Genomic DNA, 19,383 nt, shown 5'->3' with positions numbered 1-19,383 from the left:
TTACTCTTATTGCCCAGGCTGGAGTACAATGGCATGATCTCAGCCTACTGCAACCTCCGCCTCCAGGTTCAAGTGATTCTCCTGACTCAGCCTCCCAAATAGCTGAGATTACAGTCATGCGCCACCATGCCCGGCTAATTTTTTGTATTTTTAGTAGAAACAGGGTTTCTCCATGTTGGTCAGGCTGGTCTCAAACTCCCGACCTCAGGTGATTCTCCTGCCTTGGTCTCCCAAAGTGCTGGGATTATAGACAGGAGCCACCATGCCCGGCCTCACAATTATTTTTAAGAAAATTTTATAGACTCTAGAATAATATCTGAGGGTGTTTTTGACATTAAATTAACCTGAAGATGAATTTAAGATTATAATTGATACTATAACAACATGGATTTGAACTGTGTGGGTCAATGTATACGTAGATTTTCTTCTGCCTCTCCAAACCTCTGAGACATGAAGACCAACCCCACCTCCTCTTCTTCCATTCCTCAGCCCACTCAACATGAAGATGACTAAGATAAAGAACTTTATGATGATCCATTTCCACGTAATAAATATATTTTCTCTTCCATATGATATCATAGCATCTTTTCTCTAGCTTAATTTATTGTAAGAATATAGGATATAATACATACACAAAATACATGTTAATCAACTATTTACTAGTTTTTGATTAACTGCCATTAGTAGTTAAGTTTTTGGGGAGGTAAAAGACGTACGTGGATTTTTGAAGGAGTCAGTGCCCATAACCCCCATATTGTTCAAGGGTCCACTGTACATTCCCACAACTAGGGATTTCTGCTTCTACTCAAATATTCCCCATAACTCATTTATTGATGGTTATGGTCATTTTCTGATACTCCTAATAGGTCAAGTAAAGGAGAAACAATACTTGGGGACAAGAAAGTTAACTGGGAGCGAAATCTACAGTTTAAAAGTAATACAATGTTCCAAGAAAACTCAATATAGAATTCACATAGAGATAAATCATGTCTATTATTAAATTAAAATCCAGACTCGGTGTGGTGGTTCATGCCTGTAATCCCAGCACTTTGGGAAGCCGAGGTGAGTGAATCACTTGAGGTCAGGAGTTCGAGACCAGTTTGGCCAACATGGTAAAACCCCATCTCTACTTAAAAAAAACCCACAAAACTCAGCCAGGTGTGGTGGTGGGTCCCTGTAATCCCAGCTACTGGGTAGGCTGACGCAGAATTGCTCAAACCCAGAGGTGAAGGTTGCGGTGAACTGAGATTGTGTCATTGAACTCCAGCCTGAGCGACAGACAGAGACTCTGTCTCAAGGGAAAAAAACAAAAACAAAAAACAGAAAAATATTCAAACTCAAATTTAAAAATTAGGTAACTTTCGAGGGGTGAAAAAAGCAAGTTACCTGAAAAAGGGAAAAGCCAAAATCAACCTAGAGATTTATACTTCCAACCAGCATGAAGGATCAGGGAGTAGATTTATACTCCCATCTTAAACAGCTAACAATGAACAAAATATATGAAAACACAATTTCCAGGCATTGGATAATAATCAAAGAAGGGGCACAATAAGGTAAGTGCTACAATTACTCAAACTTATACCTTGAATAGAGTTCCCAGGCTGTAGAGCAGTAAGGAAGAACCTAAATAGAGTCAAGTAGTTTCCATTCAGGAAGGCAAAGCTGGCTACCACATGTCAGGGCACAGTACTGGAGAGGAGAGAGCTGCTTGGAGAAGAAAGAGGTGGAAAGTGAGAACTCAAGATATGCAAGGGATTCCTCCAGAGTCTTCAACACATATGTATGAGGAAACAACCAAAACCCAGGTAATAATTAGAAAAAAAAGTGATAGAATTAATAGACATGGACATTAAAACAATTGTTATAACAACATTCCATAAGCACAGGACAACATAAGCATACTATGTAGAGACATGGTATGAGTAAGAGAGATCCAAATCAAAGTTCAAGAGATTAAAACTATAATGTCAGAGATAAAAAGTCAACTGGATAAGATTAATGGCAGATTAAACATTGTAGAAGAAATAATTAGTAAACTTCATAGTAAGAGAAATTATTCAAGGTCGGATGTGGTGGCTCATGCCTATAATCCCAGCACTTTGGGAGGCCAAAGGAGGGAGATTGCTTGAGCTCAAGACTTTGAGACAGCCTGAGCTACATAGCAAAACCCTGCGTCTACAAAAAATACAAAAATTAGCCAGGCATGGTGGTGCACTCCTATAGTTCCAGCTACTTGGGATGCTGGGGGTGGGGGTTGCAGTGTGCCAATGTTACACCACTGTACTCCAGTTTGGGTGACAGAATGAGAACAAGAAAGGAAGGAAAGAAAGGAAGGACAGAAAGCAAGGGCAGAAAGGATGGGAGGGAGGGGAAAAAAAAGGGGGGAGAGAATAATTATTCAAAATGGAGAACAAACAGAAAAACAAAAATACTGAAAACAGAATCACTAAGACATGGGTCAAATACAAGTGACTTAATAATAGCATTATTATTTTTAATTGGAGTCCCAAAGGTAGATAGAGGTGGAAAGAGAAAAATTATTATAAAATAATTTCAAAGTGAATGAAATTATTACAAACCCCAAGCACACAAAATATAAAACTATGCCAATGTACATCATAATAAAATTGCTTAAAACCAGTGATAAACAGAAAATCTTAAAAGCAGTTAGAGGAGGTTAAAAGACATATTAGGTAAGACGGAACAGCGATAAGAATAGCAGCAGGCTTTCTTTCAAAAACAATGCAAAGCAGAAGACAGTAGAGGAACAGAAAACAGATTTATTCCCTATCATGAAACAACAGCAAAACTAGAACACAATGGAAGAAACAATGTTTTTTAATTCACTGGACATCAAGAAGAAAAAATACTGATCTCTGAGAGATGGGAAACAATGGAGGTGAGCCATATGACTACAGCAGTTTATTTCAAGAGTTTCCAGAATATGGTATAAGGAGGAGAACTGTAGTAGATTCCAGTGAGTTGAAGAAACAGAACTGAGAGTCTGAGAGTTTCAGAGCAGTTAGAGTTGAAGGGCCACAATATCAGAGAACAGAAAGACAGACTTACAAAGAAACATGGAAATCTCCAGAGGGTCTTTTCTTAAAGATTTACCAGGTCAACACCTGGGAAAGAAACATCCAAAAGTATTAGAGAGAAAAAAAAAAAAATAGAGGGAACAGTACCTGAGATACACATACATTTGTTGTCAAGACCTAGAGCAGAAAAACTCATCAAAGTCTCCAATGCTTTTGGCAACAGAGGCCGGTTTTGTGGGCGACAATTTTTCCACGGACAGGGGTAAGGGGTATGGTGTCATGTTGAAACTGTTGCACCTCAGATCATTGGGCATTAGATTCTCATAAGAAGCATGCAACCTAGATCCCTCACTTGTGCAGTTCAAAATAGGCTTTGCACTCTTATGAGAATCCATTGCTGATCTGACAGGAGGTGGAGCTCAGGTGGTCATGCTTGCTGTCCGGCCACTCACCTCCTGCTGTGTGGCCTGGTTCCTAACAGGAACTGAGGACAGTTCCTGTTGCAGTAACAGGGACTGGAGACCCCTTAGTACTCTATGCCATGGAGTAATAACAAAAGTCTTGCCCCAGTAGAAGGGAATATTTAGTTTTATTTATTTGATAAGATTAATGACAGTTCAGGTATTACAGAAGAAAATATTAGTGAACTAAAAGGCACAGGAAAGGAAGTAACCAAAATAAAACACAGAGAAAAAGACGAAATAAAAAAAAGAGTATCAGTGAGCTAGGAGACAACTTCAAGTGGCCTGAAAGGGTCAGAAAACTAAGTTGAAGATACATAATGGCTGAAAATATTCCAAACATAATAAAAACTAAAAATCCATAGCTCTAAGTTAAACAAAACCCAAGCACAAGAAACATGAAGAAGAATACACTAAGGCCTATCATAACCAAGCTGATCAAAACCAGTAATTTTCTGTGTATTTTTTGTAGGAACAGGGTTTCACTATGTTGCCTCAGCTAATCTTGATCTCCAGGCCTCAAAAGCCATCCTCCCATCTTGACTGCCCAAAGCACTGGGATTACAGGTGTGAGCCACTGCACCTGGCCTCATACAGAAAATCTGAAAAGCAGCAAAATATAGGTGGTAGGGGACATGAAATATTGAAGAACAAAAGAACGTCAGATTTCTAATCAAGAACCATGCAAGTAAGAAGGCAATGGGGTAACATTTTTCATGTACTGAAAAACTGTCAAACTAGAACTATATATCTGGCACAAATGTCTTTCAAAAATGAGGGTGAAATAAAGATGTTTTCAAACATACAAAAGCTGAAAGAATTTATTACCAACAGATCCAAATACGAGAGATATTAAAGAATGCCCTTTAGGCAGAAGGAAAATGATACCAGATGGAAATTTGATTCTAACAAAAAGGAATGAAGATAACTACAAACGGTAATCACATGAGTAAAAATATGCTTTATTTTCTTATTAAGTCTTAAAAAAAAGATACATGACAATTTAAACAAAACTAGTAGCAATGTTATGATGTTTATAATATATATGTAGAAGTAAAATGTGTTGTAAGTTGTGAGAATTATATATTAACAAAGCTCATTTACAAAAAAATTAAAAAAAAAAAGTCCCAGCATCTCAGGAGGCTGAGGTGGGAGTATCACTTGATCCCATGTGGTTGAGGCTGCAGTGAACCGTGGCTGTGCCACTGCACTCCAGCCTAGGCCACAGAGTGAGATGCTGTCTCAAAGCAAAAAAAAAGTTGAAAAAAAAAAATTAAGGCCGGGCACAATAGCTCATGCCTCTAATCCTAGCACTTTGGGAGGCCAAGGCAGGTGGATTACTTGAGGCCAGGAGTTTGAGATCAGCCTGGCCAACATAGAGAAACCCATCTCTACTAAAAACAAACAAAACAAAACAAAACACCACACACACACACACACACACACACACACACACAATTAGCAGGGTATGGTGGCATGTGCCTGTGTAGTCCCAGCTCCTTGGGAGGCTGAGGCACAAGAATCACTTGTACCCATGGGGCGCAGGTTGCAGTGTGCAGAGACTGCACCACTGCATTCCAGCCTGGGTGACAGGGCGAGACTCGATCTCAAAAAAAAAAAAAAAGAAAAATTAAAATGTTACAGTTATAGCATAAAGGTTAGGAGAGGCAAATGGAAGTATATCACTATAAGGTTCTTTAATAATATATGTGAAAGCAAACCGTGATGAAAGATGTGCACTATAAATCCTAATGCAACCATTAAAGTAAGACCAAAAGACAGAGATTAAGCCAGCGAAGAAGATAAAAACACAAGATTAACCCAAAAGAGAGCAGGAAAGAGAAAAGAGAATGAAGAACACATGAGACAAATAGAAAACAAATACCAAGATTATAAAATCAAACCTAACTATATTGATAATTGGAATGGTATAAACATTCCAATTAAAAGGGAGGCACTGTCAGATTGGACAAAAAATAAGACTCAACTATGTTGTCTATAAGAAATGCACTTTAAAAAATAAAGACATAAATAGGTTAGAAGTGAAAGAGAGGAAAAAGATATAATATGATATCAATAATCAAAAGAAAGTTCGATTGACTATATTAATATCAGACAGTAAATTTCAGAGTAAAGTATATTAGCAGAGATACATATTTCATAATGAAAAACAGGCCAAATAATGAACCTTGCAACCTATGCACATGACAACAGATTTTCAACATAAGTGAAAACTAATAGAATATGAGAGATAAATACACCAATTCATAATTATGAGAGAAAGATCTCTGGAAAGTCCTCATATCTAGATATTAAATAACAGACATCTAAGTATCCCATGATCCAAAGAAGTAGTTAAAAGAGAAACTAGAAAGTACTTCAAAGTGAATGAAAATGACAACATGACATATCAAGATACATGTGATGCAGCCAGATTAATCCTTAGAAATGTATACACTAAGAACACATCTTTAGTAGAAAAAAAAGTGATGAATCAATGAATTACTCTTCTCCCTTAAGAAAAAAACTAAAAGAATAAGGAGAGGTAGTGGGAGGCAGAATAAGGAGAGTAACAACAACAAATGAACCCCAAAGAAGGAAAAAAAGGAAATAATGAAGACCAAATAAAAATCAACCAATTTTGTTTTGAAATCAATCAATCAATTTTGTTTTGAAAAATATTACACCAAATGAGTTGTCATTTATGTAAAAGCAATAGGAGGTAAATAAAAGCTCAAGAAAGGAGGCATTTTAAGTCCTTCCTATAAAAAAAAAACAGCTTAATGATAAAATGCAGCCAATCAAGGGATAATCAAAATTAACAATAAAGGAATGGGAAAACTGTGATAAAGCAATTGATGATAAGCATTTAACTCATTTAAATATAGAATTAAGACTACAAGAGTGATAGCTACAGAACAAAATGAAAATGTTTAAACAATGAAACTATTTCAAAAAAAAAAAAGTAAAAATGTAACTACCAAAATTCAAGATGAAACAGAGTGCTAATTTTCACCTAGCCTTTATGCTATCATTGTCACATTTCAATTTTTTTACATTTTTCATAGCAGATTAATATACCTTAAAAAGGAAATACAGAGCAGATGCAGTGGCTCACACCTGTAGCCCAAGCTACTCAGGAGGGTGAGGTAGGAGGACCACCTGAGCCCAGAATTTCAAGGCTGCAGTGACATGTGATCATACTACCACATCCCAGCCTGGGAAATAGAGGAAGACCTTACCTACAAAAAAATCAAATGTAAAAATAAAAATTAAGAATATATTAAGAAGGAAATATAATTTTAAAAATAAAAATTAAGAATATATAAGCAGGAAAGAGCAAGACCTTACCTACAAAAAAAATCAAAAGTAACAATAAAAATTAAGAATATATAAGAAAGAAATACATAGTGTAGAAAAATTAATGGCTTCAATTTACTATTCTTTTTCATAAGCCTTTCCTGAATATCACAGTCTTACAGGTATAATTTAAGAAATATTAAATATTCTTTTTCCTTTTCTTTTTTTTTTTTTTTTAGAGACAGGATCTTGCTCTGTCACCTAGGCTGGAGTACAGTGGCACAATTATAGCTCCATGTAATTTCTAACTCCTGGGCTCAAGTAATCCTCCTGCCTCAGCCTCCCAAGTAGCTAGATCTACAGGTGAGTGCCACTATACATACCTAATTTAAAAAAAAATTTTTTTTGGGCACAGATGGAGTCTCACTATGTTGCCCAAGCTGTACTCCATCTCCTGGCCAAAAGCAATCCACTAGCTTTGGCCTCCCAAAGCACTCGGACTACAGGCACAAACCACCATGCCTGGCCAAGAAATATTATTTCTCAAGTGAGAAAAAACAGATATATCACAACCTGATTCTAAGGTGAAGAGAAACTGAGACTTAAGTTTTCAAAAACATAATTAGCTAGTCACCATAACTAGCAGTGCCTAATTACCTGCTAAGAATCTGAGAAGTTGGCTTAAACATGGAAAAACTGACGTTATGTGGCATAAAATGAGACATTTGTTATGAAAGATTAAAAAAATAAAATTTAAAAGATCTCGACACTTTATTTAAACCAAGAGAAGATACTGGTGTATCCATATTCATTTTCAGCTTTTTAATCAGGAAGGTTTCCAGTATGAACTTAATGAATTATGTGGTGAAGAAAATAAAGAAGGTTTGGAATTTTCTTAATGTTCATGAAATAATGCTAGTTTAGAGAATAATGTGAAGAAGCAGAGCTGAGTATGTAGATCTAGTTTAGCTTATGTGATGCAGACAGATGTTTTAATTATGGAAATTTGTTGGATAGATAAACCGAGTTGCTTCCTTAGATCAAAAACATTTTACAATTAAAGAGCCCCCAGAAGTTTAACTTCTTAAACCTCATTAGTTTATGATGATAAGGTAAGGAGACTGCTGACCTCGCAGAACCTCAAAGTTAATTTGTGGTTTGAGCATATGCTAAGCAAAAACTAGACTAGACTACATCTCATTTCTGAATGCTCTGAAATCAAACACAATTACAGATTTGTAAAACCTGCAGTGTCTTTGTGGAAATAACATTATATTTCAAAAGGAAGTTCACAGATTTCAATGAATAAGAATTATATTCTTATTAAGTAAATATTTGTTGAATATTCATCAAAAATATACAGCATCCCAGGTATCCAATGAGTCTAATATTTTCAGAAGTATTTTGGAATAAGCCAAGCTACGAGAAGAGTATAGATTTACCTGGTAATGTAAAAGATCATTCTTTTTAAAAATTGCTGAAAAAGAAGCTACGAGCTAACATCTGTATCAGAGATATCAACTGAAATCCATTTTGTGATTTCTTTTGGCTGAATATACCACCCAAATATCAAAAATAATCCCATTTGCCTTATTAATTTAACCAAAACTGATCACCTTATGCCTTACATAATTGTACGTTAGTATAAATATTTAATACAACTATAAAACTTCACTCAAATTTGGCTACATGCAATATAATGCATAAATGCTAAAACTATGAGTTGTCTGCAAGTTGAATCTATACTTTCATAAAAGTTCCATTTACCCAAAGTTGGCTAGACATGTTACACTGTATAATCATTACAACTATGAATTGTTTGCAAGTTGGCTCACAGTTCAGGATTGAATGACTATATATTGAAACACAGAAGACTATAATTGTCAAGTTAAATACACTTTTTCATCAGAATACACTGTCTTATTTCTCAGTCAATGAATATACATATGCCAAATTCTAAACTTGTGCTTTTTGAAAATTAGACTGTCAAGTGTAAGATGGTTTGAAATAGTACATAAATCTCCCCTGAAGTATCAGACTACAAAAAATACGTTACCAAAATTTGAAAAATGGGACAAAAATAAGCCCATTTTGAGAAACAAAATGAAAAGGCAATAAGAAAGGGGGAAAAATATGTAATTCTTGAAATGTTTTTCTCACATACTGGCAGAAAAGATAGCATGACTCTCCATTATATAATCTTCTCAATGTAAGCGTTTATTTGACAGTTATAAAGGTATCCAGAAGAATCAATAACAATGTTGTAAAGCCTGAGCAGTGCACATAAACATGCTGCAGGAGACATTAACATTAAACTGAAAGAAATAATTATATTTTCAATAAACATGTTCCTTCTGGATAATCAATTTTTTACCCATCTTACCAGCTGTTTCACACAGCTCAGGTAGTGAAATGGCAGCAGCTGTTATACCAAAACCACATATTACATGCATAGGAGATGCTTTTAATTTTTCACAGGTTATCTACTTATTTGTAAGCAGCCACACTTAACACATATTAAACAAAAACAAGGTAATCATGGGGTGATTAATTCAGAATAATTTTTAGTATAGTCCTATTTTAGAAATAAATTCTTAACCAATTATTTTTATGTCAGAAGATTGAATAATTCAAATTACACACTACCCTTATTCCCAGATTTAAAAGATTTGTCACAATCAATGTTTTTGAAATATTAAATTAAGAGGTGTCATGGTAATTACTATGGAATAAATAGCAATTAAGTTTTTTAGGCAAATCAGCTCAAACTGTTTGCAGTGAATATTTATACTACTAATATTTTACTGCACAATGCAAGTTGCCTACAAATATAAGATGTAAATTTGTAGAATTGTAGAATTACTTTAAAATATATTCGGAAACTAATTTAATACAGAATTTATTACTTGGTTGGGAAGCATCTATGCATAATATATCCAAAATAGACAGACATGAAGATAAATAATACAAATTATATTACCCACTGAATGATAATTATTTCTCTTCTATATTCACAATAGTGAATCTAACATGTGCTTTGAGATAGGTAAATAATTTGCAGGGTAAAAAAAAGATGATTATTTAAAAATATATATTAGCCAACAACTATAATCCGTCATGTAAATATGTACCAGAAATTTGAATTAGCCAAGTACTTACAGCTATATAACAAACTCTTGCTTTTTCTACCAACATCCAGTTTTTCTCCAGATCAAGATGTTTTTCCTTTTTATAACAATTGGCAGCAGCAAGATTAGCTACGAGGGACCTAAAACAATCAAAGAAAAAGCAAATAATATTATAGCCAAAATTGGCATATATTTCTATAGATAATTACCAATATTTTTTTGCAAATTTTAAAATTCACAACATTTTAATTAATTCTTCAAAACTAATGTTATTGATTTTTAAATAAATATAAATATTAATTTGTTTTGAGAACTTTCTGAGGCATCTATGTTAATTTTTGTTCTAAACAACACCTGGTATTTTGAGAAACTGGCATAAAGTTGCCTTTTGATAGTAAAATAGGATCTACTTTTTACACTTTAATAGTTCAAAATGTAGTTAAGAAATAAAGCTACTAACTCATTATATAAATCTATGCAACTAAAAACATTTTTATAGTAGAAAAATATAAAAATAAATATCAACATACTACAGCTGTCTATTTAAGGCTTTACAAGCCAAGTATAGAATTAATTTCACAAAGATACTTATAAATGTAGACCATATTAACTAAGAGGAATTAATTTGTAAACCATTACATTTTAAGGACTGAAATCAATTAGAATTGTTTTCTATAGTTGAAAAGTCCCCTGACTGGTCCAGTTTTAGAACTGGAATATCTAAGCAGGATGTTGCATTTAAAATCTTGCTACGAGTTGGGTGCAGTGGCTCAAAGCTGAAATCTCAGCTCTTAGAGAGGCCGAGGTGGGAGGATTGCTTGATGCCAGGAGTTTGGGGTCAGCCTGGATAACACAGTCAGGACCCATCTCTACAAAAAAATTTAAAAATTAGCTGGGGGTAGTGGTGCACACTTATAGTCCTAGGGATTTCAGGAGGCTGTGGTGGGAAGATTGTTTGAGCACAGGAATTTCAGGCTGCAATCATGACACTGCATTCCACTCTAGGTAACAAGGCAACCCCATCTCCAGAAAAAATGAATAAAAAATAAAATCCTGCTACAAGTTTAGGTTGTTTAATTAAAAAGAAATACGATAATTATTTACATTATAAATAAATTAATAAAAATACTTTACTTCCTCATACTGCTCCAGAATTTACAAAATTACTTGCCAATTTTTCTTTTTCTAATTAAATGGTAACAGTTACAGCTTACAAAAAAAAATATCATTTGAGACTTCAGTAATATGTTCGATTACACTGTTAAAAACCCAATTCTATCCCATCTTTTGCAGTACAACAGGTCCTCAGATAACATTGTTTTATTCATTGTTGTTTGCTTATGAAAAAAAAAAAAAAAAAAAAACTCGATTCTCTTCCAAAACGTATTTCCACTCATCTATCTGCCAATTTACTACTGAAGGATACATCTGTTTATGCTCAAGTAAATGAAGGAAAGAAAGAGTAATATACATCAACATATTCATGTGCAAAATAACTATGTTACAAACTTAAGAAAATTTAGACCTAATTTATAAAAATATTTTAGTAATTATGGCTTTAGGAAAATTATGACAAAATGGCTGCTAAATAAAAGCAAACACTTCTGGTACCAGATACCAAACTCTATTTTGATAATGAAACTACTTTTTGATGGGAAACTACACAGTTTCTCCAAAAGAAAAATATAAGTATTCTTTTTTCTTTTTTGAGACAGTTTCATTTTTGTTGCCCAGGCTAGAGAGCAATGGCTCGGTCTCAACTCACTTCAGCCTCTACCTCCCAGGTTCAAGCAATTCTCTTGTCTCAGCATCCCAAGTTGCTGGGATTACACGTGCTCACCACAACGCCAGGCTAATTTGTTTTTTTGTATTCATAGTAGAGGTGGGGGTTCCCCATGTTGACCAGGCTGGTCTTGAACTCCTGGCTTCAAATGATCCATCCACTTCGGCTTCCTAAAGTGCTGGAATTACAGGCATGAACCACTACGCCCAACCAGAAAAATATAAGTATTCTTTTATCCCAATGTATTTGATTCTGACTTTGAAGAGGAAGAACCTGGATCAAGAAAGATACTGTATTACCCAAACACTTTTATTTCTGAAATTTTTTGTTTTTTGTTTTAGAGACAGGGGCTTACTCTGTTGCCCAGACTGGAGTGCAGTGGGTGGTACGACCCCAGCTCACTGCAGCCTTGACCTGGGCTCAAGCAATCCTTCCACCTCAGCCTCCCAAGCAGCTGGGACCACAGGTGCACACCAGCATCCCCAGCTAATTTTTGTATTTTTTGTAGAGACGGAGTTTCACCATGTTGCCTGGGTTGGTCTTAAACTCTTGAGCTCAAGCGATCAGCCTACTTTGGTCTCCTAAAGGGTTGGGATTATGAGGTGTGACCACCATGGCCAGCCAATATCTGAGTTTTTGCTAGTGGCAGCAAAGGTTACCAGTCCTATCCAAAACAACTGATCCAACTCTATTAGGTTCTAGAACTTAGATAATGATTTAGGTACTGAAGATTTCTCCTCAATATTTGATTCCCATATCATCTAAACAATATAATCACTATAACCATAAAATTAGTATAAAAGTCTTTGACATCTAGAAGATCTAATATTATCATAACTTTTTAAAATTTTTTTGAGACAGAATCTTGCTCTGTTGCCCAGGTTGGAGTGCAGTGGCGTGATCTCGGCTCACTGCACCCTCGCCTCCTGGGTTCAAGCAATTCTCCTGCCTTAGCCTCCAGAGTATCTGGGATTACAGATACATGCCTGGCTAAATTTGTACTTTTAGTAGAGACAGGGTTTTGCCATGTTGGCCAGGCTGTTCTCAAACTCCTGACCCTCAGGTGATCCACCCAACTCGGCCTCCCAAAGTTCTGGGATTACAGGGATGAGCCACCACACCTAGCCATAACTGTTCTTTTTTTTTTTTTTTTGAGACGGAGTTTTGCTGTTGTTGCCCAGGCTGGAGTGCAATGGCATGATCTTGGCTCACCGCAACCTCCGCCTCCTGGGTTCAAGCAATTCTTCGGCCTCAGCCTCCCAAGTAGCTGGGATTACAGGCATGCACCATCATGCCCAGCTAATTTTTGTATTTTTAGTAGAGATGAGGTTTCACCTTGTTGACCAGGATGGTCTCGATCTCTTGACCTCGTGATCCACCTGCCTCGGCCTCCCAAAGTGCTGGGATTACAGGCTTGAGCCACCGCGCCCGGCCTGCCATAACTGTTCTTTAAGACAGCCATTTAGCATACCAAAACAATTTAGTGATTTTACTGTAGCCTAAGTGATTGTCAGAAGAAAATTTGACCTACTTCTCACTAATGGGAAAGCTTTCCACCTGCAGATTAAAGCTGGTCTTGAGAAAATTAAGGACAAAGGTTTAAACAAGTATGTTTCAACATTTTTTAGTTTTTTTTTTCTCCCTCAATCCCATATTTCAACGTTTGAACACTGGGTGGTTTTATTTATTGAAACTTTAAAATCATAAAATTATTCTGTACATTAAAAAAATCAAAGGTCTAAAAATGGCTTTCATACCCTAATAATTTTTTAATATTATATTTTAGTTATTTAGTAAATACTACGCTTATTGATCCCAGGTATCCAGAATAGTCCATTCCTTAATATACCTCTGCTGGAGGTCAAGTAGTGAACAATAAAGCAAGTAAACAGAAGAAATGGAAAAGGTGGTGGTGGAGAGGAGGAAGAAAGCAGAGGAGGATGAAAAGGGGAAAAAGGAACGAAAGGTCAAGATGGGGAAAAGAGACAGGGAATGAAGGAGGAAAGACTAAATATTTCTAACTATAAGTAATGCAAAATTTCTAGTGAACCACTATCTAAAAAGAGGTAATCTTTGATGATTCCAACAACATAATAGCTAGGGCAGATAATTTGTTTTTTCCCTTGCAAAGGGAAAAAAAGTCTGTGCTGATATAGTAATAATGTTAGCAATGCATGAATACACTGAAGGAGGATCTCCATGTGGGTACAAAAGAACAAACAACCAATACATGTAGGGCCCTGAGAGAGATATTTCAAGTTCATATAAAGACTAATTTTCTAATAAGTAAGGGTATATGGAAATATACTTGGTTGTTTCGTTAGTGGTATATTACCAATGACTGAGTTTATTTAATACGAATAAATTACTATTTGCCAGAAATGGTTTAGATGACCTAAGTCATATGAAACTGAATGTAATGTTGTATTTTATGTACGTAAAATACATGGCTGGGTGTAGTGGCTCACACCTGTAATCCCAGCACTTTGGGAGGCCGAGGCAGGCAGATCACGAGATTGAGACCATCCTGGACAACATGGTGAAACCTCCATCTCTACTAAAAATACAAAAATTAGCTGAGCATTGTGGCACACACCTGTAGTCCCAGCTACTCAGGAGGCTGAGGCAGAAGAACTTGAACCCAGGAGGTGGAGGTTGTATTGAGCTGAGAAGGCACCACTGCACTCCAGTCTGATGACAGAGGGAGACTCTGGGCGACAGAGGGAGACTCTGTGCAACAGAGCAAGACTCTGTCTCAAAAAAAAAAAAAACAAAACAACGCCCACACACATAACTTACACACACACACACACACACACACACACACTCTCTCTCTCTCTCTCTCTCTCTCTCTCTCTCTCTCTTAATATTCCAACTTCAAGATATACTGAAAAGAACATTGTTTCTAATTCAAGTTTGGCAACAAACTAGCTACAAGGCATTCAGCAAGATACTTGCCTTTTCTGATTCTAATTATAAAAAGTAAAGACTGGACTAAATAATCACAAACTTTTATTCCATTATGCCTCATGAATTGAACTGTATGTTTAACAAACGTAAATTAAAAAAAAAAAAAACAAAGGAAAACTCATATAAGGAAGAAACATTTATCAAACATTAAAAGGAATTATAAAGTCAAAATTCCAAATTCACAATGGAATTCAGATTTTACCAATGTTTAAATCGCCAATTAGTATAGCGTTTCCCTTGGAATTACACTGACCTGTTGCCACCAGTGATGCATGCAGCACATGTTCCTGTTGGCTGCTCATTCTGCTCGTAGTAATGAGCATCCACATTGGCTTCAGCAGCTTTTCTCTTCAGGATCTCCCCAAATTTATCTATCCCAATGCATCCAAAAAATGTTGCTGCTTTGTGTGGCTGTTGAATCATCCACTGTAAAACAGGAACATAAATAATTTAATGGGTCAAAAAAATGGTACACATTGTTCAATATTCTGCCATGGATAGTGATGTGAAAGGAATGCTTTATGAGAAACTGTGGCTGTTATGAAAGCAATATCAATTCTATACTACCACTTATGATAAAAGAAAAAAACTTGATATAACAACCATGTAATATACTGCTTTAAGGAGAGAAATAAAGTACAGAGAGTAGTTGAGGAATCAGCAGCTAAAATCATACAGACCTTAAGAAAAATGCGGGCTTGACATAGGAAAATAATAGTGGGTTCCAATATAAGCAGTCAAGCATTGTCACAAAAAGAGCAGAATTGATCTTGGTTGAAGACTGTCTGGATTCAAATCTTGCTTCTGCCACTTACTAGTTGCATGAGCTAGGGCATGTCACTTAACATTTCTCATTTCACTCATGTTTAAAGTGGATATATAATTACAAATACATCTCATGAGATCACTGAGGATTAATTGAAATGATGTAAATTAATGTACATGCAATGTTGAACATGGTACTCAGCACACAGTAAACAACATATATTAGCTGTGGCTGTTACTATGATTGTCATACTTATTGTAGTAATTCATACTAAATTAAGCTAAAACATGCTTGTATCTAGTAAATTATTTAAAAAATTCAGAGATAGTGTTACAATTCTAATTACAAATATCTCATTTTTTCTTGAAGTAATTATTATAAATTTTAACGTCAATGGATTTCTTGTAAGATGCATACATTTCACAGATTTGAACTTTTTACCTTTCATAATTTTCTCAAATTCCTGAGGGTTTTAATACTCTATAGTGATTCCGAAGCTAACATCTATTTAGTTTCAAACACTTAGAGGTAGCAAAATAACCTACAAATAATCTACATACAAATCAAAAGACATCAAAATAGATTTTGATAAAATCTATTGTCAAACATTTGGAATATAAAAGAAATACCTGTATATTTAAGAGGTAAAAAGATGAGGAGAAAAAAAAAGTAACAAAGACAAAACTGTAGAAATGAGATATAATAACAGCCTGATAACCAGCAATCTCACTTCTAGGGATTTATCCTGAAGAGACTCATTCACAATATAAAACAGCACACTTACAATATAAGTATTGAGATGTTATTTGTAATGGCAAAATGTTGGAAATAAACCAGAAGTCCATCCATAGAACATCAGTTGATTATGATATATCTACACAATGGAATATCCAAAAACACCAATAAAACAACACAAAACAAGGAAAAGCTATATGGAACACTCCACCTACATAAAGTAATTTCCAGGATATTTTGTTAAGTTTAAAAAAAATCAAGTCTCAAATGTACAAAGGCTTTGTTTAAAAAAGAATAAAACTTAATAACATACATATTATTTTCAAATATAGGGGCACAGCTTCAGGACATTGGATTTGGCAATGATTTCACAAACATGGCAACAAGAGCACAGGCAACAAAAGTAAAAATAGATAAATGTGACTACATCAAACTTTACTTCTGCACAGCAAAGGAGGCAATCAACAGAGTGAAAAGGCAACTTATTTTCAAACCATATATTCAATGAAAAGTTAATATCTAGAATACATAACAACTTCTAAATGAACAATAAAAATACAAATAATGTGATCTTAAAATGGGCAAAGGACTTGAATAGACATTTCTCCAAAAATGATATGTAAATGGCCAATAATCACATGAAAAGATGTTCAACATCATTAATCATCAGGGAAATGAAAATCAAAACCACAATGAGATATGACTTCACATGATCAGGATGGTCACTATCGAAAACACAGAAAATAAGAAGTGCTGGCAAATGTGGAGAAGTGAATGAACTCTTGTGCAGTGTTGGTGGAAATGTAACATGGTACAGCCACTATGAAAAACAGTACGGAGGTCCCGAAATTAAATTAACATATAGTCAAGTAACCTCACTTCTGGGTATACAGTCAAAAGAATTCAAAGCAGGATCTCAAAGAGATATTTGCATGTCCATGTTCACTGCAGCATTCGTAATAGCCAAGAGGTTAAAGCAACCAAGATGTCTATCAACAAAGGATAAAGAAACAAAAGAAGGAAATCCTGTCACATGCTACAACATAGATGAATATCAAGCACTTGCTAAGTGAAATAAGATCTGTCACAAAAAGACACATATTATATGATTCCATTCATAGAAAGTATCTGAAATAGTCAAAATCATAGAAGCATAAAGTAGAAAGTTTGTTATCAAGGACTTGAGGGAGAGAAGTCGAAGAATTAGTTTAGTTGGGTATAGAGAGTGTCAACACCACAAGAAGAAAAAAGTTCTAGAGATTGGCTGTGTAACAACATGCATATACTAAATGGTACATTTAAAAATGGATAAGATGGTAAAGTTAATGTTATGGTTATTACTACATAAAAAAAAGAATATATATATTCTTGCCTCAAACTCCTGGGTTGAAGAGAACCAGCTCAGCCTTCTGGGTAGCAGGGAGTACAAGTGCAAGCCACTGCACCCAGCCATATATATTCTTTTAGTATAGATACTATACTATATACATACATAATATATATATTTTTGTGTTTGCTAATTTTGTAAAAAGAAACACAGAAAGAATAAACGAGAAATGAAAAATGCTTTTCTCTGAGAGTGAGTGGGAAAGGAGTAGAGGAATAGGAATAGAAGAGTTCTGTGATACAGCATAACATACAAATTTGACTTCTGAAACATGTTAAAATTTTGAATTTTCAAGTAATAAAATTTAATTTGAATTTCAAATTCCATTAGAAGAAAAACAAATTATTGAGTTGAATATAACAGAAATGAAAAATCAAGGAAGGTATCAAATTATAACACAAGCACACAGAAAATATAACGCAAATAATTTTTCTATATGTTCTTACGACAATACAATCTTCATGGGATATAGTATAAGGAACAAAAACAACAGATAAACTTTATTTAGTAGGTTTATTGCTGGTTATATTATTGGTGAAGCTATTTTGTGTGTATTGTAGGATAGAGTAAATGAATATCAAGTTGATGCTAGGTCTGCTGAATAGGATAAGGAAAATGCAAACATAGAATGAGGCAAGAGAAGCAGGTTCCAAGCAAGAAATCTGAGGGATGCTATCTTAACCATTATCAATTAGTATTATCAATAAAGCCATAAACCTTATGATGTGATGCAAGGGGAAACACACAATGTTGCTTACGTAATATTATTGCCTAAAATCATGCGAATAAGTCTATGATGTGGCACATTTTACAAGCAACTGAATTGGACTCTTAAAAGAAGGAAATGCCTTGATCAAAAAGGTGGGAGGAAAGTATATTAAAGAAATAGGACTATACATGTAATGTGTGATTCTTATTGGATCCTGGACCGAGAATAAAATTAAACAGCTATTAAGGACACTATCAGAATAATCACTACATCTGGAATCTTGATCATACGTAGGAAAATAGTATCAACGCTTAATTTCTTGAATAAGGAATAAATACTTCAGAATGGTTCCTTAGGAAAATATAGGCACATATATTTATCTAAAGAAGGAACACACGTGTTAAAATGTTAATAAATGGTGGATCAATGTGAAGGGTATAGAGAAATTCAGTTTACTATTCTGAAAGTTAGACATTTTTCAAAATTAAAAGATGAGACAAAAACACCAGCTAAATAGTATAAATTTAACAGCAGAGGATTTCTATGTGTTATTCTACAATTTACTTTTATTTATCTACAAGGCACAATTAAATGATCAACCATGTCTGCTATATGTAGCAAAATAAAACCCAGAGCCAACAGCAACTTTTACTATGACGACTTAAATAATTTGTCATTCAAAAAACAGGAAACTTTTTTCAGTGAAAATCAAGTCATTATTATGTAACTTAGCCTAGTTATAATCAGAGTCTATATATTCAAACTACAGTCTGAAATAAGGGCTATATCAACTCACTCTCAGGCTTAAATGTGATTTACTAACTACTCCATAATCGAGATTTAAATGAATTAAAACATTTCCATTACAAATTAACATTATTTGAACGTGCAAGGCAAAAACTGATAAATAGCAGAAATATTCAGAAGTTTTGTTAGCCTTTTTTACTATTGAATATTTCAACATGGGAAACTGCCTGATATTCTATTTCTGATATTCAGATACTGAAAAAAATGTGAGAACTTTGAATTTGATCAGTGATTTCCACTCAAAAATCAACCTAAAACCAGAATTTAACAAGCCGAAAAATTGAGGTTTTTTTTTTTTA

The 19,383-nt window shown here is 34.7% G+C and overlaps 1 protein-coding gene and 1 long non-coding RNA gene across 7 annotated transcripts in view; both read right to left on the bottom strand.

Annotated features, from left to right (window-relative positions):
• LOC119466718 overlaps positions 1–2,228 on the bottom strand; it is a 13,862-nt gene extending 11,634 nt beyond the window's left edge. Inside the window, exon 1 of the long non-coding RNA XR_005195183.1 lies at positions 2,180–2,228. This is a non-coding gene — a long non-coding RNA (uncharacterized LOC119466718). The remainder of the gene's footprint in view (positions 1–2,179) is intronic.
• The window catches only part of ADK (adenosine kinase), a 578,382-nt gene that overhangs the window by 313,023 nt on the left and 245,976 nt on the right, over positions 1–19,383 (bottom strand). For all 6 annotated transcript variants that reach the window (XM_017548629.2, XM_017548620.2, XM_017548645.2 and 3 more), the window contains exons 5-6: positions 14,934–15,106; positions 9,959–10,067 (exon numbers count right to left, since the gene is read on the bottom strand). In XM_017548629.2, the coding sequence (XP_017404118.1) occupies positions 9,959–10,067; positions 14,934–15,106 (282 nt within the window). The remainder of the gene's footprint in view (positions 1–9,958; positions 10,068–14,933; positions 15,107–19,383) is intronic.

The sequence above is a fragment of the Cebus imitator genome, unplaced genomic scaffold, assembly GCF_001604975.1.
Source record: "Cebus imitator isolate Cc_AM_T3 unplaced genomic scaffold, Cebus_imitator-1.0 Scaffold11, whole genome shotgun sequence".
Taxonomy (NCBI): Eukaryota; Metazoa; Chordata; class Mammalia; order Primates; family Cebidae; genus Cebus; species Cebus imitator.
This window is presented reverse-complemented; position numbering and strand designations above follow the sequence as displayed.